The sequence below is a fragment of the Manduca sexta genome, chromosome 1 (genome assembly GCF_014839805.1).
Source record: "Manduca sexta isolate Smith_Timp_Sample1 chromosome 1, JHU_Msex_v1.0, whole genome shotgun sequence".
Classification (NCBI taxonomy): Eukaryota; Metazoa; Arthropoda; class Insecta; order Lepidoptera; family Sphingidae; genus Manduca; species Manduca sexta.
Window position 1 is genome coordinate 3,647,988 of NC_051115.1, and position 22,728 is coordinate 3,670,715.

Consider the following 22,728-nt stretch of genomic DNA (forward strand, 5'->3'; position numbering starts at 1 on the left):
GTGTATACTTATTACTAACGCATGAAATGAAACGTTTTTTTTCATTCACCGTTGGAGTATAATTTGTACAGCATCTATAAACACAGGTAGGCATTTTATTTATAAAAATACAAAAGTTAGTAAGCCGACTAGCCGCGACAGTAGTTTGGGCCTGATTAAGTGAATGTCGGGCAATTACCTTGCTTTCGTCTTGCTAGTATTGAGCTCGGACAACGTATCTATGTAATAAAAATATCTTAGATGTACTTATTGTTCAACTGTTCTCACGACTTACTCTAACTTTCTATATAATAATATTAATATCAGCCCTGTATTCTATACTGTCCCACTGCATGGACCTCTTCTACTGAGAGGGCTTAAGCCTTAGTCCACCACGCTGCAGTGCGGGCAGACTTCACACACCCTCGAAATTCCTATAGAGAACTTTGCATGTATGCAGGTTTTCTCACGATGTTTTCACCGTTAAATCAAGCGATAATTTACAAATACACACATAACTTTAGAAAAGTCAGAGATGGGAGTTTTGAACCTGCGGACATTAACGGCAGTCTGTTCCACACCCAACTAGGCTATCGCCGCTTTTTATCTAGCTTTCTATTCTCTAGTTTAATGCCGTTGGATAAAGTCAAAAAGGATGTTCTTGACTTAAAGATTATAAATAAATTACTCATATTTTGTTCAATAAATTTATTTAACAATCAGTCCATATTTATAATGTTTATAACATTTTGAGCCTCTTAACATATGAACCCTGCTTCAGTTATCGCGCGATTTCTTACATTTTGAATTCTCATAGTAAAATTACTTTATTAAATACGCACTAATTTCTAAAACCTAACATATAACGATGAAACTGATCACTGGATTTAGATTTTAATTTTTTATGTTATTTGTATTAGCGTAATGTATTTTTAAAGCAAATAGATTTTGTAGAGAATAAACAAAAGTACGTACTAAAACAAACATGGCGGACGAATTTGAAAGTGACATTCGATTTTCAAATTTGACATGTCAATTTTTTTTTCTTTTTTAATGGCTACAAACACTGGGTTGGGAGCCGTTCAAGTATTACGTAACGCAATTTTTTAAGGTTTTTTAACCGCCCACCTCCCTATGTAACGCGCCGTAACGTTTTCTAGTACACCCTCACTCGCCCTCCAAAAGTTACGTAACTAAAGTGTCATTTTTTTCTAATATTCACAATTATGTTACGCAAAGTCCTGAAAGTCGATAAAATACCTTTGTTATTGTTTTAAAATAAAAATCCAATGTTACACAACGCTTTGTACGAACCCTCCCGCGTCTGTAACGCATCGTAACGTTTTCCAAGACTCCCTCTCCTCTCCAAATTGCGTTACGTAATACTTGAACGGCTCCTTGCTGTGCTACGCCAATGACAACTTTCAAATATTAGAAAGGTTCTGTTTGATAGTTTTTATTCAGACCATAGACAAAAGTTATAACTGGCTTTCGTATTTGTACTTATATTAGTACTGAATCACCCGAAGATGGCGGGAAACTTATAACTAAAATTCTGTGTCGCAAGAAATTAAATAAAATTTCTTGGACACGCGAAAATGTATTAATTATAGTCAGTGCTATAAGAACTACATTTTGTCAAATAATAAAAACTTATAGTATTTTTTTGGAAATGTTGCGGCATCTTTTTGCAACTGAACGAGATATTTTAATTTACAATTTTTTATTTGTTCGCTTGCATCATTTCATCAACCCCTTGAATGCTTCTTCATCGGGTTTACGATCTTCTCCATGATCACTGCGGCGGCATTCACTTTGCTGCATCTAAAACAAATAATATCAGCCTTGAATTATATACTGTTCCACTGGTGCACGGGCTTCCTTTAACTATAACATAAATAAAATGCTTTAGGGGCCGTTCAAGTATTACGTAACGCAATTTTTGAAGATTTTTGACCCCCCATGTAACGCGCCGTAACGTTTTCCTGTACACCCCTGCCCCCCTCAAATAGTTATGTAACTCTAAAATTACTTTTTTTTCGCAAAGTACGAGAAAATCACTAAAATACCTTTGTTATTGTTTTAAAATATAAAATCCAATGTTACGTAACGCGTTGTTCGAACCCCCCCGCGCCTGTTACGCATCGTAACGTTTTACAAGAACCTCCTCCCCTCCAAATTGGGTTACATAATACTTGAACGGCCCCATAGTTATTGGATATCCGTTTCATCTCCATTATGGCTACCAATTTTGAAGTAACTTCTGCTTTTTAAAGTTGACAATATATAGCCAATTATGACAAATTGGAATTAATAAATGTGATCTTACCTTGGAAACATGTCGTTGCATTTCAAATCCTTCCAACCAGTAAACGTTTCGTACAATATTGTATCTATAGCTTTATCTACAGATAGATCTCCGGCTAGCATCCGCAACGCCACACTGGAAATAACACATTTATTTGAAATAAAAAAAAATACAATATATCTTGCTGTTGGTAGCATATATTTTATATATCCGTCCATAGCGACTGTACACTAGTGTTGCCAGACGTCCCGTATTTTAGGCACATTTTAAAAGGTCCCGGCGGAACAGACTGTCCCGTAAATCGATCTACGATTTACAAGTACTCACAACGTTCACATTCTCGCATACATATCAATACGACTCGGTTTTTAATGAAATGAAATGATTTATTTGAATCCGTAAAATGTTATACATTAGACTCCGTCAATATTAACTCAACCAGTTCGTGCAGTTCTCAGAGAAGAACGGGCAAGAAACTCTGGTGTTGCTCTTTTCAAATTATAATAAATTTAATAAAAAGCTAGTTGATACCTGTCTTTAATTATGATTATAATTGTATTGATTGTTACAAATATGTTAAAACGAATAATAATATGTTAAAATTTAATAGATCTTTGCAAAAATACTAAAAAAAATTATGTCACAAAATAATTTTGCTTCTATTTAAAAACTGAAGTATTTTTTGCCCATATAAGCATTTGTTCCTTACAGACTGAGAAAAAATCTGGCAACCATACTATCCACTCAACTATTACTCCTTCCAAACCAAAACTCACCCATTTATCCTCGCCATTGTTCCGTACGGCGGATTTAGTTTCGAAGTGGCAACCAAATTCCTACAGTATAACAACCAAATACAGTCTAATTCTGTATAAAATTCATTTGAGTTGGCAACACTGCCGTTAAATGATGTTTGCAAATGATTTAATACTTGAGTGTTGCCTTCTACATCTCTTGTTAGTTGTACATCTTTTGTCATTTGGTTTAAGAGAGACCTGAAATGAGAAATTAATTACTTAAAAATCTAATCGTTAAGATTTGCTTTAAAAAAGGCAAGAATTCGTTCTAAAACGAGCTGGGACATCATTTTAGATACAATAATACGATGAATTTGATATATACTTTAATACTAATAATTAATATTTGCTCTGAAAAGGGCAAAAACTTAATTTCTCGAGAAATAAAAAACGGAATAATTGTTCTTTAAATTAATAACTGGTCTAAATACAATAAAAAAATAGTATTTTCAAACTCCACCAAAATTATCATAAATTTTTCTCTAAATATATCAAGAAAGTATTTGATCTAAAAAGAGCAAGAAATTATTTGCTCAAAAAAGAGCAAGATTTAATTACTCTAAAATACCTTGTGTTCTTATACGCCTTGCCGAGATGCAACGCAGCTCTGGCTGTACTCATGCCGATATCCAGAATGTTCTTAAACATATTTCTACCAAAATCATCTTCATCGATGTCTTGTTTAGGATGTTTACTGCAAAATATATAGAATATTACTTTTTTCTATTGCTTTGAATGACGAGACGAGCTTGCCCTTCGTATGATGGTAAGCTATACGATCCACAAACAGTAGAAACACCATCCTTGATTTACAATGTATTGGTATTCCACTGCGCTCGTCTGAGACATGAGATGTTATTTTGTGCAGTAGTTACACTGGCTACAATGTCCTTCAAACCGGAACACAATAGTAAAATAGTTTATACACGCATCACGTAAGAACTACTGCATGGAATTAAATGTAGTTTTCACCGATGTATTGCTAGAGATCTAATTTAAAATAAGCTCCATTTTATCCCATGAAAATATAAAGCAGTACTTCTATCCCGGACAAACTTTTAGGTATAATAAGGAGTAGGAGAGGAGGAGAGATTGTGATTGGAATTCTAAAATGGCGATCAGAATTTTCATTTGTAAAATATAATATATTAAAGTAATCAAATAATTTCGTTTCTTATTACTAAGAATAAATAATATCAGCCCTGTATTATATACTGTCCCACTGCTGGGTCTCCTCTACTACTGAGAGGGATTAGGTCTTAGTCCACCATAGTGCAGGTAGATTTCACACACCCTCGAAAATTCCTATAGAGAATTTCTCAGGTATGCAGGTTTCCTTACGATGTTTTCACCGTTAAAGCAAGCGATAATTCACAAATAGCACACATAGTTTTAGAAAAATCAGAGGTTTGTTCCACACCCAACTAAGCTATCGCTGCTTTTATAACTAATGGTTGAAATAAATGAAATACTCACGGGTGCCCAAAGTCTTTGGAGTGTGGTATTTCATTTTGCATCGTCTCCATTTTATTGGGGTCTAAAAATAATGCGTTGAACGCGAAGACGTCAGGGTCCCTCATCATTTTGATACGCGCTGACTCCTGAAATTCAAGTATTTATCACTACATAGTATAAAACAAAGTCGCTTTCTCTGTCCCTACCTTTGTATGCTTAAATCTTTAAAACTACGCAACGGATTTTGATGCGGTTTTTTTTAATAGATAGAGTGATTCAAGAGGAAGGTTTATATGTATAATAACATCCATTAAATAGTGGAGAAATATTGCACCCGTGCGAAGCCGGGGCGGGTCGCTAGTTTCAATATAACTTAGAAACGTAGAGCAAGCTATCATCACATTTTTTTTTAAATCAGTGGTAATACCCCCGTTCAGACGGACTAATACATACTCTAAGTTTACAAAATTGAACTGACTGTATCAAACCAACGAAAGTTATTTTTAACCATCATCCGCGCTATCAGATCAGGCAAATTTCTGACTCGGGTATGATATATAGCTTTACAAAATAGTTGGTGGTATATATATCCGCCCGGAAAGCGACCGTACACAAGGTGTTAAAACCCGCCATAGTGGCACACGTGTCGCGTTCCGGGATCAGCCTGTGTATATCCGGCTCCAACAGACATAATTGTGTCGACTGCCGAGGGGTAATCATCTCTCGTCAGTCTATATTGGACCCTACTCCACTTACCATCAGGGGCAGTAGGGAAACTTTCCTGAGCACGTATAAAAAAAAAATATTAGTATCCCTATGTCATCTAGCTACACCCATGCACATGATTAAAAGACTTCCTAGCTACACCCATGCACATGATTGAAAGACTTCCTAGCTACACCCACGCTCATGATTAAAAGACTTCCTAGCTACACCCATGCACATGATTAAAAGACTTCCTAGCTACACCCATGCACATGATTGAAAGACTTCCTAGCTACACCCATGCACATGATTGAAAGACTTCCTAGCTACACCCACGCTCATGATTAAAAGACTTCCTAGCTACACCCATGCACATGATTAAAAGACTTCCTAGCTACACCCACGCTCATGATTAAAAGATTTCCTAGCTACACAAATACTCATGATTAAATATCTTCTTGGCGAGTTGAGTAGGTCCTACGTCTTTCTTACCTGACTTTCCCAGGCCATCATCTGTATATTATGAAGCAACATCACATCCAAACTCAAAACACCGAACGACACCAAATCCGAACTATTACTTATCACAGAATGACTTGTGTTACTCAGTTCACCAAAATATATGTCCTTTAATGTCCTCATAATGATAGAAACGTCACCTTCGACCAAGCTAGAGTTAAGAGCTTTTAGCACTTGACTAAAATCATTACTGTAATTTCTTTTAGTAGTATTTTTAAGCTCAAAATCTGGATCTTTTGTCACCCAATCATGAAGTTCTTGTACTTTCTCTATCAAATAATTTGTCATGGTATTACTTTGTATATAATCATCATATAGATTGACGTCGTCATAGTATTCTTGATAATCTGAATCTTTGTATTTAATAAAATTCTCTGGGAGTTTCACTTGATTGTTCAGATCTATAGGTTTAAATTCTGGTATTAAGTTTTCTTCTATATTTATTTTAGGTTGATCTTTCTTCTCGATCTTTCTTTCTGGGTGCTGTATGTCTTCGTGTAGAGGATGCATCTGAGGCTTTGATAGTAATGATTTGTTCTCTCTATTAGCAACAATGTTTTTGAACAAAGGTAGCTTTTGTATCACTTGTATGTTTTCATCTATATCCGTTTCTTCGGGTTTTTGCAGGTTGGAGTATATAGGTTCCTGTAAAAACAGAAATGATTTTTTTTAACACAGAATATAATCAAAACATAATAATCACTATAGCTGGAGTTAATACATCTTATTTTACTAGTAGGTCTCTCATATTTGAGTCCGCCTGGGTAGGTACCACCGCAATGTATATTTCTGCCAAACAGTGTGTAGTCACTGTTATGTTCCGGTTTGACATTGTAGCCATTGTACTACTACTACTACTGGACATAATAATTAACATCTCATAGCAGGATGACGAGCGCAGTAGAATAACAAACAATATTTTGTAAAATGACTTCTTATGTTTACGCGAATGTTAGACATTACAATTAAACTACTTTTCGGAGTCTATCGCGGTTTATTATATTTTAGTTTTCTCCCGACGGACAGTTTTTCGCAGCTGAAAAGCTATCTATACATATACGCGTTTTTAAGGTAAATGTCCTGCCAGACGGACAGAGAGTCTTCAAAGTTCTATCAGTGTTCAGATTTTTGGGTATCGGACCCCGCAGTCGACACCGGGGGAGACCTGCGAATAGTATACTGGAATCTCTCGGCTTGGCGACTGCAGGGGCCTGGAGGAAAGTTGAGAGGAGATAGTTGGCAAGGAAGTGTTGGGGAAGGACAAAGAAAGAAAGAAAAAAAGATTTATTATTAGGACAATAACAGTATAACATGTACAATACAAGCAGAGACAAACAAAACATATACTTAAAGAAAAATACACAATTACCATTGTGCCACCAATGGGAACCCTCATTCAGCTTCTTGCTGCAGTACCAGCATGACTGATACTGTAGCGAAGAAACTATCTTAGGATGAGAGAAGGCCAGGAAATGTTCACGAGCTCTCATAGGCCTCAATGTATTACAACCATGAGGTATACACTGAACGGTGTGTCTAGAGCGACAAATGTGCCCCGTGCGGGCGTGAGGTGTGGAGACAGAGCGCACAAGATTACGGTTCACTTTAAGGTACGGAACGCTAAAAACAGTTACAAACTTAACGCATGTTCAAAGTAATTAAAATATTTCCGGAACTATTTTAACGTAAACTTGATTGAATTATTAATATTCGAAGGTCAACAAATGGACTATCAATTATTATAACCTTAAGAAACTCAATTCCAATTTACTTCATGTTATAACTCATAACATGAATAGTTTACATTTTATAAGTTATTGCTCGCGGCTTCATCTCAGTGAAGGAATTTTTTGGCACAAAAGTCCTGCTATATATTTACCCGGCATAGAAAGTAGCCTATGTTCTTCCCAGGGTCTCAAACTATCTCTATACCAAATTTCATTGAAATCCATTGGGTAGTTTTGAGTTTTTTCCGGGTCAAACGTCACGGTATATATTTTCCCGGCAAAGAAAGGAGCCTATGTTCTTCCCAGGGTCTCAAACTATCTCCATACCAAATTTCATTGAAATCCGTTGGGTAGTTTTTGAGATTATCGCGTTCACACAGATGCGGCGGGGACTTTGTTTTAAAATATATTTTATGAAGAAAGAAATTATAAGAGGAACAATTCTGTCATACATCATTGTAACTCTAACCGTTTACGCAGCGCACGCAACGGAAACTCGAAAGGAATGAATTTTCCCCGTTTTTGCAACATTTTTCATTGATGCTCCGCTCCTATTGGTCTTAGCGTGATGTTATAGGCCTTTCGTTAAATTTTTACTGAAAATCATTTTGGGAACTAACATGATATTTATAAATTCACATTCATCAAACACGCAAAGTTAAATTAATCATTTAATATTATTTTATTTTAACTTTACAAATTTTTTCTCTTTGTAAGAACCTTCTAGAGTATTTGAAGACTTAAAATGATGATAAAAACCGAAGTAGTTCTTAAGTTACAGCGTTATCAAAGGAAATAGTGATTCATCCTACTAATATTATAAATGAAAGTCTGTGAGGATGTATGTATGAATGTTCCTCTTTCACGAAAAAACTACTGAACGGATTTGGATGAAACTTTACAGTAATATTGGTTGTACATCAGAATAACACATAGGCTACAAATTATAATGATTTTGTGTAATTTGGTCATAATACAACGACACATATCAAGTAAGTCGGAAAAAAATATCCCGGAAAACTCCTTCACGCGGACGAAGCCGCAAGGAAAAGTAAGTTTCTATATAAAATCTAGTAAGGTATAAGAGTAAAAACATCCTCCATTTACCTAAACGGCTAACAAAGTTGTTCTTCTATTAGAACGCTCGTTATTGCACAGGGGCGGCTGCGGTCGCAGACTAGAAACTTCAACGTCAGAGGAAGCCCGCAGCCGTCCCTAATGCGCCGAAGAGGGCCACCGCGGAGTTTTAGCTGGTAGGCCGTGCATAGGTTAAGTTGTATATAGGGTTAGGGACTCGGCCCGGCGGTCGCCTGAAGGTCACCATCAAATCCGGGCGGCTCAACGCCGGGCCGTAAGGCACGGTTACCCCAGCATAACCGCTCAGTCGCCCCCCACGAAGGCTGGGCGGTAGTAATAAGGCACTTTCTCCGCGAAAACAAAAAAAAAAAAAGAAAAACAGTTGAACAGACCCTTTCATCATCAGTGGCGTAAAGTGCAATTTTCCGAAAGCGAACCTAACACAACATACAGTCTTTCTTATAAACTTGTTTTAGCGTTAAGAGGTTAAGAATTGCTTATATAGTCAAAAACATCACCGGTTCCTAGTTTAAACCTTATTAAGAGACAAAATGGCGGGTTTTGACAGCTGATCGAGTTAATTTGTATTTGAACTAGCAATATAATAGAATATAATAATATCAGCCCTGTATTATATACTCTCCCACTGCTGAGCACGGGCCTCCTCTACTACTGAGAGGGGATTAGGCCTTAGTCCACCACGCTGGCCTAGTGCGGATTGGTAGACTTCACACACCTTCGAAATTCCTATAGAGAACTTCTCAGATGTGCAGGTTTCCTCACGATGTTTTCCTTCACCGTTAAAGCGAACGATAAATTCACAAAGAATACACACATGATTTTAGAAAAGTCAGAGGTGTGTGCCCTTGGGATTTGAACCTGCGGACATTCGTCTTCGCAGTCCGTTCCACACCCAACTAGGCTATCGCCGCTCGCAAAGGTTTCGCCGAACTAGCAAAGGTTTGCGAAATTTGTATAACACTGATAGATATTAAGGTGTATGCAAAGTTCTGATGATAATTAGATTTTAAATAAAGAGAAGCCAACAGGAATCGGGTTATGGTCCCTTCACCACTCCTGACCATATCACTGTTTTGTTAACTACAGAACTCACCGGTGGCTCGATGTACAATTCTCTGGTGGTATATTGTTCTCCAGTCCCCCATTTCGTGATGACTACTGTAGCCAGCACCAGGGCTGCGCAGACGGCAAAGCATGAGGCGCTTGCGATCACCCACACCTTCAAAGGCACCTGGGATAAATAACATGGGGCAAATAAATAATTAACGGTGAAGGAAAACATCGTGAGGAAACCTGCATTGAGAAATTCTTTATAGGATTTTTTGTGTGTGAAGTCTATCCGCACTACAGCGTGGTGGACAGTGGCGGCCATAAACGACGCGTGGCCCCAGGCGAAAGCAAAAAGAAACAGACGGGAGGCCTCGGGCAGAGTACAAAAACGTTCTCCTGTTTTAACAGTTTTGTCAGTAAGAACGTAAAAAAAAGGTCTTGCGAGGCACCGCGCGAGGCCTCTGTACGCGCGAGGCCGCGAGCGGTTCCCGGTTCGCCTCCCCCAAAGGCCGCCTCTGGTGGTGGACTAAGGGCTAATCCCTCTCAGTAGTAGAGGAGACCCGTGCAGTGGGATAGTACATAATACAGGGCTGATATTATTATTTATGGGGGCGAATAGCTTAATTGGGAGTAGCAAGAACTTTTCTACTTATGTGTGTATTCTTTGTGAGTTATCGCTTGCTTTAACGGTGAAGGAAAACATCGTGAGGAAACCTGCATACCTGAGTTCTCTAAGAATTTTGAAGGTGTTTGTAATCAGTATTTTGAATTTATCTAAAGACGTCCTTTTTACTGTTTCGTCACAAAAAAATCGCTCAAACTGGAATTTTACTGGTGGTAGGTCTCTCATATGTGAGAGTCCGCCTGGGTAGGGACCGCAATGTCTATTTCTGTCAAGCAGTGTGTAGTCACTGTTGTAGGTTTTGAGAACATTGTAGCCAGTGTAACTACTGGACATAATAATATCTCATGTCTCAGACGAGCGCAGTGGAATACCAAAAAATACTTTATAATTCAATGTGTTGGTGTTTCTACTGTTTATGGATCGTATCGCTTATCAGGCGAACAACAAGCTAGTTCCGTCATTCATAGCAATCAAAAAATATCAAATTTCGAAATCCTTCCACTGGTATTTGGCTAGCTATGGTGGGAAGAAGGGAATGTCATGGTTTACTGACTGGCTGATTGGCTGGTTGGCTGTCATAGTATTGGCTACGTTAAAACATAGTAATTAAGTTTACAACACTGGTAGACAATTCCTTTCCCATTGCGATCGAATTGCACCATTTGATTGCAATATTCCAATGCATATGAGGTTTTGTCCGGGTTCAACGAACTTTACTATAAAAACACCTAATTATTACATAGTATGTATAGTAGATAGACTAGTTAGGTGTGGAACGGACTGCCGAGACGAATGTCCGCAGGTTCAAAACCCAAACACACCCTTGACTTTTCTAAAATTATGTGGGTATTTGTGAATTATTTGCCTTAACGGTGAAGGAAAACATCGTGAGGAAACCTGCATATCTGAGAAGTTCTCTATAGGAATTTTGAGGGTGTGTGAAGTCTGCCCGCACTACAGCGTGGTGGACTAAAGAGGTGGAAAGTTGATAATGACTTCTAGTAGAGGAGGCCCGAGCTCAGCAATTGTATGATATACTTAATACTGATAAAATAATAGGTTGTTATGCAAAGTTGTGACACAAAAAAATTGTCTTATTAAAAATAAATTCACACACCGAAACACAAGCGAAATCGCGAACAAAAGCAAGTTGTAGCCAGTCCAGAAAAATAAAAGACCTCGCCGTCTTCTGGAAAAAAATAGAACAAATTTCTTGCAATGGCAACTACAAAAAAGACCAAAAATGGCGCCCTAAAGGTTTCCTATTTTTCTGAACAGGCTTTGCTAGAATTAGATTTGAGAATACTCACAGTAGGCTTGGCAGGTACCCTCTCAACGGGCCTGGGAGGGAGAGGGCGCCGCGGCCCGCGCTCCACTGGCCTCCAGTCAGACGCGTCGCGGGAAGGCGGCCGTTTCTCATACTCGTATTGGAACATTCTGGAAACATAGATTATGATTTCTTATGTATACGCGAATGTTACGACATTGAAATTAAACTATTTAACGGATTTTATCGCTTTTATTTATATTATTATTTTCTCCGGACGTTTCGAAGACTTGGCAGCCGTCATGGTCACGGGGGGGACTATTGGGGGGGACTAGTCCCCCCGTGACGACCATGAAGGCTTATGGGCGGTCGTATCGCTTACTATCAGGCGAACGGCAAGTCTGTCTCGTCATGCAAGGCAATAAGAAAAAAGAAATATTTTTCTTACTTAGATTATAAATTAGAAAGTTTGTGACAACGTATGTTTGTGAGAAGTAATTGCAGAAACAACTGAACGAATTTGTATGCAATTTGGCCCGCAGGTAGACCATGTCCTGGATTAACACATAGGCTATTTATTCCAGAAATTTTATTTAAAAAAATAATCATATGTTGAATAGGTGGCGCTAGCGTCCTATTGTTTTAGAGACATCGATATATATGTACTACGTACTAGATTTGGGGTTTTGTACACTCATTGTGTTCGATTCAACTGTACTGCAATCCGTACACCCGACTTTAGTATGATTTCAACATTGACAGCGTGTGTTTATGCACGCCGTGGCACTCATTATAATATAAGAACTCGAGTCTAAGTGTAAACCTGGATGTGAATAAAAAATATTAGTCAAATAAGTAAAATTATTTGATCTTTAGGTGAATAAATAAGTTATAACAGTGACGTTTTGGTCGCCATTTTAGTTCAAATTTTGAACAAATAGTGTATATTGACGTTCGTGTCTAGAATATACGTCAATGTTTAGGGACTTTTTTAGTGGAAAAGGCTTCTCACACAAGCGAAACCGCGAGCAACAATGCTTTATAAACAACTGTGTCTCTTATTATGTAGGCATTACTGTAAACGCAACGAGCGTGAAATTATTGCAAATATCGTGAGAAACGTCAATTTGCGCGCCAATTTGATATTTATGGCCGGTATTTTTATGAAATAAAGCGACGATAGCCTAGTTGGGTGTGGAACGGACTGCCAAGACGAATGTCCGCAGGTTCAAAACCCAAACACACCTCTGCCTTTTTTTAAAGTAATGTGTATTTGTGAATTATCGCTTGCTTTAATGGTGAAGGAAAACATCGTGAGGAAACCTGCATACCTGAGAAATTGTCTATACGAATTTTGAGGATGTGTGAAGTCTACCTATCCGCACTGTGCCAGCGTTTTGGACTAAGGCTTAAGCTTAAGCTTAAGGCTCTCAGTAGAGGAAGCCCGTGCAGCAGTGGGACAGTATATACAAAGTCTGCCCGCACTACAGCGTGGTGGACTAAGGCCTAATCCCTCTTAGTAGAAGAGAAGGCCCGTGCAGTGTGACAGTATATAATACAGGGCTGATATTGTAATATTATTTTTATGAAAGGCTAGCAAATAAGGTAACTTCGTAAAAAGGTATTACATGATTGAATTTAAGACTGTCTTAGTGGTATAGTTGTGCTGCGTGCGCCACTACCGCTCCAAGGTCTCTGAGTCGAATCCGCACACACAGCAAGCATTTATCCCCGAAGGGGTATGCAGAGGCGGAACCAAAGCACCCACTGTTCGCCAAGTGTGTTCCGTCCCATGATGTGATATGCGAGCCTATCGCCATATCGGATCACATGCCAGACTCCGGGCTGATACTGAGCAAAAAAACCCAAACGATCACTGCCTGACTCGGGATTCGAATCCAGGACCTGACGCCATCAGGCACAAATTCCAGACTCCGAGCTGATACTGAGCAGAAAAACCCAAATATCACTGCCGGGATTCGAATCCAAGACTTCAGAGCACTGCCGTACCATCGAAGCAGTACAACTTCCCCACCCATGATTATGAAAGCTGCAGTCTCCGAAACGTCGAGAGAATAATATAAACGCGATAACATCCGAAAAATATTTTTATTTCAACAAGCAGAGGTGCCTACGTGGGCTAGTGGAAGCAGCTGTCATGTACCATTTTTCACAGACTCGCTCCAGTTGGCAGAGAGATCTCGTCTCAATTCCGGGGTCGACGCACTTCTTATTTAATATATTTTTTTACTAACTTTTGCTCGCGGCTTCGCTCGCGTAAAGGAGTTTTCCGGGATAAAAGTCCACTGTGTGATAAAAGTCTTGCTACATATTTTTCCGGTACTGATACGTTCAAACTAATTTTATTCCCATGGGGGTTGAATTTATCAAAATCCTATTTAAGCGAACGTCTTCATCATAGTAGCTCCAATCTTTAATTTCAGTTCAATCAGTCGAAAATCTAAGAAGATTTATACAAACTGTCATCCCCTATTTTTTATATACCCATATATTTAGATACGTCAATGTGACTCCACTATATTTACAACAGTTTTCAATAACCGATCCCGATCTCAATCTTCAATCCGATTTCGAACGAACCAATCAAAATAACTCATTTGTAATGTCAAAAATACTTTGTTCTGATTGGTGCTGATAAATAATAGTTAAATACAAACCATTATAACGCCATCTAGTGACATTGTAACTTAATTTCATTGTGTCTATTCCTGATGTAAAAATCTGTATTATCTATGTCTCTCTCCAAAGTGAAATGTCCAACAAGTAAAAGGGCCTTTATTTTTATTAAGTATAATTGTCACAGTTAAACAAATTGATACTGAATAATATCAAATTATAACAGGTACATTTGTGAAATAGATCGAAAAAGCTACTGAAATCGTTTATTGAAAATGAAAGTTAGTAGGAGAGACTTTCCCGCCTTCACACCCACTGCAACTCCTGTAAGGATCAGCAGTGACATTGTATGACGAGCGGTGAAGCTCGCCGAGTCTCAGGGAACACTATGTCGTTATCCCGCAACGAAATTAATCAAACAGAAAGATAGAAAGTTGTAAATATTAATTGTCCACTTCCCTCCATAGCAATGTTAGTAAAATACATAGCAAAAGTTAGTAGGAGTGAGGTCTATGTATTGTCTGACGAGGTGACCCCTCAGACACCAGCCTGTTAGAAGGATATGTACAGGGTATTTCCAGGACGCTTACGGGCCACTATAACGGGTTTTAACACCTTGATAGTGGTCCACGTGTGCGTTCCAGGATCAACTTGTGTACATTTTGTTCCAACAGGCATAATTGTGGCGACTAAGGGGTAATCATCTCTACTCGACATTCTGTTGGACCCCATTCTCACCATCAGGTGCAGTAGGGTCACTTTGCCATACCCGAAAAAGTATAGGCACACAAAATACCATTCCACAGTAATTTCTCGAAGATAACATAGAGAATTTCATAGAGAAAAATGTAGTCATAGAGAATGAATCCTTAGATATGTTGGTAATATTTTAAATTTGTTTTTTTAAGGCCATGGAGGAAAATGTTTAGACTTTAAGGTATAAGAAATTTAGAAGATTTCCCCCCTTATTCATAGACGCTATTTATCTGAGGACGGAGCATTGTTGTGATAAAAAGTCTATTTCTCAGCTTTGTTTATCTGACAGCCAACTAGATTCAAGTTGTATCTCAATATTAGCCAATCACATCGGCCCTTTGTCTACGCACTGCGAAGGCTGCCATGCCGTCAGCACTGAGAAACAGACTTGTTATCACAGCAAAGATAGAGATTAGATAAATAACGTCTACGAATAAGGGAGTAAGATTTTAAAATAACAAAAAAAAAATAGTAAAACTTTATTTTTCGTAAAAAATTTGGCAACTCTAACAGAGATGTAGCTGCACTAGCTCTACCTTTGCTTATTTCTTCGAAAAAAACGTTGTCAATGTGTTGAATGTTTTTTTTATTGCTTTGAATAAAGAGACAAGCTTACCGTTCGCCTGATAGTGAGCGATACGATCCATAAACAGTAGAAACACCATCCAACACCTTGAATTACAAATGATTGTTTGATATGCCACCGCGCTCGCCATCCTGAGACATGAGATGTTAAATCTCATTATTTCCAATAGTTACACTGTCTACTATGTTCTTCAAACCGGAACACAGCAATGACTACACACTGTTTGGCGGCAGTAACAGACATGCGGTGGTACCCAGGCGGGCTCACATATGAGAGACCTACCACCAGTAATAATTTATGAATGAATGTGGATGTTTGTGTTGTTTTTATAATAAAAAATTAAAACTAACTCAAATATCTTATCTAATCATGGCGCCTAAAATACCATAAATTATGAAGTGTAGTGACTTGTTGAGCTTGATAAAGTATCAATTATTCTTAAAATAGTTATCAATGTTTAAAAATAGTTTTATCTTATTTTTATTTATAACTTGACGTCCTGTTTCCGGTACTACAACCAATAAAGGAATATTTTAGTAGGTACCTCTACTTGTTGAAATAAAACTTGGTTGATATTGTATATTTTTTATTTTCTCCCGACGTTTCGAAGACTTTGCATCCTTCATGGTTACGGGGGGACTGAGGTGTCATCCGAAAAGTCAGTTACAATATCTATCTACATTCTACAATTAGAAGTTTTTTTTTTGCTGTTGACGGTCCGATCTACGCAGAATGAGCTCACAGTGTCTTGAAGTCTGGCAGCTGGTCTTTTGGGTTCCGATTTAATTATATCTATACTATTATATAAAGCTGAAGAGTATGTTTGTTTGAACGCGCTAATCTCAGGAACTACCGGTTCAAACCCTACAATATGGTTGAGGAGGCCGATGGCTGGCACATGCGTCATACTCGTGAACGGGTGCTGCTTGTGTGGACTGTTCTGCACATTTCGCTTACATTTCTAATTTCTAATTGCTAGAGGTACTGGGAGGAAATAATTATAAGGATAATAGAGAAATTTCATGATTCCTGAGAGGGTTGTGCAGTCATATAAAAAATTAAATTAATTTATTCCTTATTTCACGAGCCTATAAATGAACTGCTCTAAACTTTTTTGTTTTTTTTCTTGTGTACTGTAGTCTTTACCCTAAACTGATTGAAAAGAGCAACACCAGAGTTTCTTGCCCCTTCTTCTCTGGTGAAAACTGCTTTCCGAACTGGTGGTAGAGTTAATATTGACGGAATCTAAATAATGTATAACATTTTACAGATTCAAATAAATCATTTCATTTCATTTCATTTCAAACTGAAAATTTCTTTTTGTATTGGATAGCCCTTTGTTCGTGGAGTGCTATAGGCTATATATCATCACGCTTTGACCAATAGGAGCGGAGCAGTAATGAAACATGTTGCAAAAACGGTGAAAATTAATTAGTTTTGAGAGCTTCCGTTGCGTGTGCTGCGTAAACGGGTAAAGTTATGCAATAATGATGTATGACGGGATTGGTCCTCTTGAAAAGTTCTATAAAAATATATTATAAAACAAAGTCCCCCGCTGCATCTGTCTGCCTGAACGTGGTAAACACAAAAACTACCTAACGTATTAAGATAAAATTTGGTATGGAGACAGTTTGAGACCCTGGGAAGAACATAGGCTCCCGGAAAAATATATAGCGTGACTTTTATAACGGAAAACTTTAGCCCGAAAAACTTTATAAGGCGGGTGGAGCCGCATGCAAAAGCTAGTCTTATAATATATATGATTTTATCAAAAAATAAGATTTCCATTAGATTTACGTTTTAATTAGTGCATGTCTTTTCATTCCTAGTATTAACTGAATTTTACAGATACCTACCTACAGACGAGCTCTAACGAAATCTCTCGTTATTTTTATTGTTTATCGTCAAGACGAGCTACCACCAACACCTTGAATTACAAAGTGTTTGGTATTCCACTGCGCTCGCCATGAGACATGAGATGTTAAGTCTTATTATGTCCAGTAGTTACACTGGCTACAATGTTCAAACCGGAACACAGCAGTGACTACACATTGGTTGGCGACAGAAATAGACATTGCGGTGGTACATATCCTGGCGGACTCTCACATATGATAGATCTACCACCACCATTATATAGTCGTACTAGCGACCCGCCCCGGCTTCGCACGGGTATAACATAACAAAATAACAGTATTTCTCAACTATTTAATGGATGTTATTATACATATAAACCTTCCTCTTGAATCACTTTATCTATTGAAAAACCCGCATCAAAATCCGTTGCGTAGTTTTAAAGATTTAAGCACACATAGGGACAGAGAAAGCGACTTTGTTTTATACTATGTAGTGATATAGCATATTAGTACAAATATAGTATATCTTAGTCATTCTTAGTCTTATCTTTGTATCAAGCGTCAAAGAGTTCCCGTGAAGCTCGCAGAAAGTCGATGTACGCAGGTCGATTCCAACAGCCTGGTGTAGAAATCTTTGGGGGAGGTCTATGCGTAGTGGACTTCAAAAGGCTGACTTCTGCCCGATACTACCAGCACAGAAAATAGTGTTGCGTTATCTAGGAAATGGCGACTTAAGCCATATTGAAGTCGTAGAAATACTGTCACATAAATATTTAATTAGATTACGACTTCGCACAAATATGACGTTTTTACAGAGACCGACTGAAGTGTTAGGGGGTTAAACGTACAGAAAAGTTATATTTTTAACTCAGTATGTATTCCTTCCTAACCGAATTTCCGCCACGGCGGCCAATCTAAACGGAGATCAGACAGGAGATATTATAGTGTAAGTGTGTGCAATACACAAGCACTCTGTTCCTTCTCATAGTCCGGTGAGAGATCAGGACCAACGGCTTTACGTATGTACTTTCCGAGGCAAGGAGGTATCACACCGCCAACTCCGAGCTGCAACTGTACGAATATAATTTTGAAAATGGGAAACGCAGTCACAATTAATTTTAGCTCGGCTCGGCATTTGAACCCAGGCCTATATTTCGTATTTTATCGCGGTTCTTTATATTATAATTTTCTCCCACGTTTTAAACACTACAGCCTCCCCATTGACGTAATAAATAGTTTTATTTTAATGTCTAAAAATCGCGTAAATAAGTAATTATTTTGACCCACTGATTTTAATACCAAATCCGTAACGTTGGTGTAAGTCACCTATTGTTAAAATTGCATGTATTTACATGTTAATAGATTATTAAGACTGTTGTATACGACCGTGCTGAGGTCTCTTGATGTTTTTTTGGGCTTGCAGTGGTTTGTTTTTGTGTTACGGACCCCGCAGTCTCCACTGGAGGAAACCTGCGAATGGGATACTAAAATCCCTCGACTTAGTAACTGCACAGAGGAAAGTTGGGAGGGGATATCTGACAAGGAAGGGGTAGGAAAGGTCCCTCTTAGGGACGGCAAAGGCCAGGAAATGTTCACGAGCTCTTGTAGGCCTCAATGTGTTACGACCATGAGGTATACACTGAACTGTGTGTCTAGAGCAATGATAAAAGAGTATAGAGGATGGGTGATATGGTCACGTGACATGCGGCACATTTAATGCATAAAATGGCGCCGACTCCGCCCCTTACAATAGTGATATGCTAGTACCGAAATTTTGTATCGACATCGAAGAATTAAAAGAGAGACAAACAAGCCCAAAAAAGATCAAATACGAAAGGGGTTAGGTTCTACTATAATATAAACAAACAAACTGAAACTGATTTATAAGTAACAATTATTAAAGAAAGCAGTACCTGTTGTGACAAACATCCAGTTGTGTTTGATCTATATTTGTATGTTGCTAAAAATTTAAGTTACAGATTAAGATATTTACTTAAATACATGATAAATACAATAAGATAGCGTAGCCAGCAATTATTTGGTTGGTTTTATTTTATTTTATTATTATGCTCTTTGATCGAGAAACATAACTACGTTTCAGCAAACTAAAATCAATGAGCGTAAAGATGGTGGTTAAGATAATCAATTATAATAATTATTTGCAATAACAACAATATGATTATGTATCTATTTCCGTGCATGCAAAGGTTGCTCGAAACATAAGACCGCCAATTGTAAAAATATATCTTACATTTCATCTTTATGTTGTTTCTTTTATGTTTATCTATTCTTTTATGGAACAATTCTAATTTTATTCATAGCAATATATTAAAGTAATATTACTATTAGGTGAAGTAATAATCATTACTATTTTACTTATCGGGAATATTGTTGGAAAACAGTTATCTTTTACTCGCGTTAATTAAACGTGTGGTTTATGCATTTCTTCTCAAAATGTATAGAACGAATATATGTATTTGGTGTAGGATTCCAATCATGTCGCCTAATATTCTCAATTCATTTTGCCTTGGTTTTTAAATTTTTTGGTAATAAAAAAAAACATTCTAATTTCACTTAGTTTGTCGTTCTGGACAATTCAATATTGATGTGTGCTCTAACGTTCTTTCAAAGACAAAATCCGTAACTGATAAACGGGCGTCAGTTAAAATATCGATATCAATAATTTCTAAACAAATCCACCCACCCATCCCTAAGCTCGTGTTTAAACAAACATAATGATTTTAATGGATATAAATCACGCCTAAAAGGGTTCAAAGCTTATCAAACAAGATCCACATATAATTTTAATTGATAAAAACACATCCAAAAAGTAAATATAGAAAGATATTTACTAATTTTCGGTAAAAACAGTTACTAACCTATGAAAAGATATTTCGGGGTCTTTCTTGCGTGAATTCGATTTGCATCCTTTCACACAACACTGAGTCACTTTCGAAACTTAACAAATACACTAATAAACAAACTAAACAATTGAGAATATGATTATATTACTTTAAATTCAATATTTATGAAGATTTGTTTACATCGTCTGACACTACATGTACTTGCTGACTGGGCTGCAATAAATGGCGTTTCTGCCGCAAGGCGGTCACAGTGTGTTGAAGTAAACGAAATAGTGCCATATTCGAAGAAAGCAATTATTTTTGTCTTTGTTTCGTGCGTTCCAAATAAGCTTTGAGTAAAAGAGATAGACATATATATTGACAATTCTGCGTCGATTTCCCTAACATAAATATAACTTATTCATATAGCTAACTTTTGAGGACTATCCTCTTTATATTTAGTCATTGGTCTAGAGCGACAAATGTCCCCCGTGCGTCCATTCGTCGTCTTGCTAACGGATTATAAGTAACCCCCTTCTAAATAAGCAGCAGAACCCGCGAAGAGGGAGTAAGAAAGAGTGCGAAAGAATGCGCCAATAAATAAATTCTAGAATTACTTAATATATTACTGGCATAGTCCATGCATTTTTTTTATTGTTTTCAATGAGCTTGCCGTTCGCCTGATGGTAAGCGATACGATCCATAAACAGTAGAAACACCAACACCGTGAATCACAAAGTTTTTGGTATTCCACTGCGCTCGTCTGAGACATGAGATGTTATAATGTCCAGTAGTTACATTGGCTACAATGGTCAAACCGGAACACAAGTGACTGCGTACTGCTTGACAGAAATAGACATTGCGGTGGTGCCTACCCAGACGGACTATCACATATGTGAACCACCAGTTAAATATTTTTGTTTACATTGTAAAATCGTGTTGCATCATATAGTTAAGAATGAGCATAACCAAGTAGAACTTGAAAGAATTCAAACCTCTCCAGAAATAAAGTTTGTTGCAACTAATAATCGATTTTTTAACACTGACAACCTTTTAATATGTTTCAAATGAATATGATTGTCATTCACTGCATTTTTTTGTTTTTTTTTATCTCCTATAACATAGTTACACCCGTGTTAAATGTTTTTTTCAAAACATATTAGAAAGCAAGAAATTATACTTACATACCTTAATAAAATCGTAGATATTGTATCTAAATTAAATATTTTTGGAAAGAAAGTGCATCAAAATCGTTCCATACGTTTGTGAGCGATTAAGAAACAAAAGAAGGTTAAGTTATTCTCCGAGCAATTTATACAGTATAAACACTGAACAGGCGACTTTTGCAAAACTTGCTTGCTGCTTGCTTGCTTGCTTACAGGACTTGCAGCGAGTTTTAATATAGAATTACTTGTACTTACTTATTGCAATAATGCCGCTAATTTAAAGGCATTTGGAAGTAAGAGCAATATATCGCTAAGAGAACTTGCTAGACTAAACATAATGACTAAAAATGTTAAGCTATATTTTGCGTAACATCTGATAGGTCATTCGAGGACGTCTTGCTTTAATTTTGATTTAAATTTTATTCTTTTTCACCCCTGACCCCTATTTACACCGATTTTCGATTGACGAACTATATTTTTTATATAACATATAGGTACCTATCTATATTAGATTACATGCGGAGCCTTGCTTTAAAACACGTATTGCGCACTCAAGGATTATAATATTCATTAAGCAGAGGTAGTAAGTGTCATAAGTTCTATTTTCACACAGAAACACGCAAACACATAATACTTATTCAGTCGATACGCATTACGCAAAGGCAGTAACTTATAAATCCAACACAAACTTTTTCTTTCCAATTTCAAAATGTCACATTACGCATAATTACAATCGAATATAACAACCAAACACTTTTAATAATACGTAAATCGTAACACTTACTTGAAACGTAAGATATAGCACACAATAAAACACTTTAAAACTTATTTCTCATCACTTTTCAAGCGAGCGGCCGCGTGCACTCCCATACGCGGTTCGTTAGGTACTAAAATGTAACAGTTACTTAGCTCTGGCGAAAGTATGTCGCGGTAAATAAAACCGGAATGTTGCATTACGTCTAGAGGACTATCTTTATGCGTTCAGGGGTGAAGGTATTACATTTCGCTAGTTATTTTAGAGCCTATATCGTCGGGGATAAGGCAATACCGAGTAATTGATGAAAAATGTCATTTTTAATAATCATCATTATACAAATAAACGGCAATAGCCTAGTTGGTTGTGGAACGGACTGCGGAGACGAATATTCGCAGGTTCAAACCCCAAGAGCACCTCAAACACACTCTCACAGACCCTCAAAATTCTTATAATGAGCTTTTTAGGTATGTAGGTTTTGTCACGATGTTTTTGCTTCACCGTTATATAATATACTGTCGTACTGTACTGCTGTATACACTGTAACTATACAGCTCTGTATTATATACTGTCCTACTGCTAGGCACGGGTCTCCTCTACTAC

General features: G+C 37.4%; 1 protein-coding gene across 2 annotated transcripts; it reads right to left on the bottom strand.

Annotated features, from left to right (window-relative positions):
* Positions 1 to 672: 672 nt before the first annotated feature.
* On the bottom strand, positions 673 to 22,264 carry LOC115450710. 2 transcript variants are annotated; one of them, XM_030178788.2, is made up of 9 exons: positions 22,156 to 22,264; positions 11,574 to 11,700; positions 9,682 to 9,819; positions 5,737 to 6,408; positions 4,561 to 4,685; positions 3,653 to 3,778; positions 3,064 to 3,282; positions 2,309 to 2,422; positions 673 to 1,803 (listed from the first exon to the last, which is right to left on the bottom strand). In XM_030178788.2, the coding sequence occupies exons 2-9, from the start codon at positions 11,697 to 11,699 to the stop codon at positions 1,728 to 1,730; spliced, it is 1,596 nt and encodes a 531-aa protein (XP_030034648.1). In that variant the 5' UTR covers position 11,700; positions 22,156 to 22,264; the 3' UTR covers positions 673 to 1,727. The 2 variants fall into 2 exon arrangements, with proteins under 2 accessions (XP_030034648.1, XP_037303644.1); XM_037447747.1 differs by lacking the exon at positions 9,682 to 9,819.
* Positions 22,265 to 22,728: the final 464 nt, after the last annotated feature.

What these genes read in the sequence shown, in the direction of transcription:
- LOC115450710 (XM_030178788.2), bottom strand. Translation starts at nt 11,699, where the DNA reads ATGTTCCAATACGAGTATGAGAAACGGCCGCCTTCCCGCGACGCGTCT. An exon ending in AATTGTACATCGAGCCACCG is followed by an intron (nt 6,409 to 9,681) that starts GTGAGTTCTGTA and finishes CTGTTTTTACAG; the next exon opens with GAACCTATATACTCCAACCT. An exon ending in TCCAAAGACTTTGGGCACCC is followed by an intron (nt 3,779 to 4,560) that starts GTGAGTATTTCA and finishes TATATTTTGCAG; the next exon opens with TAAACATCCTAAACAAGACA.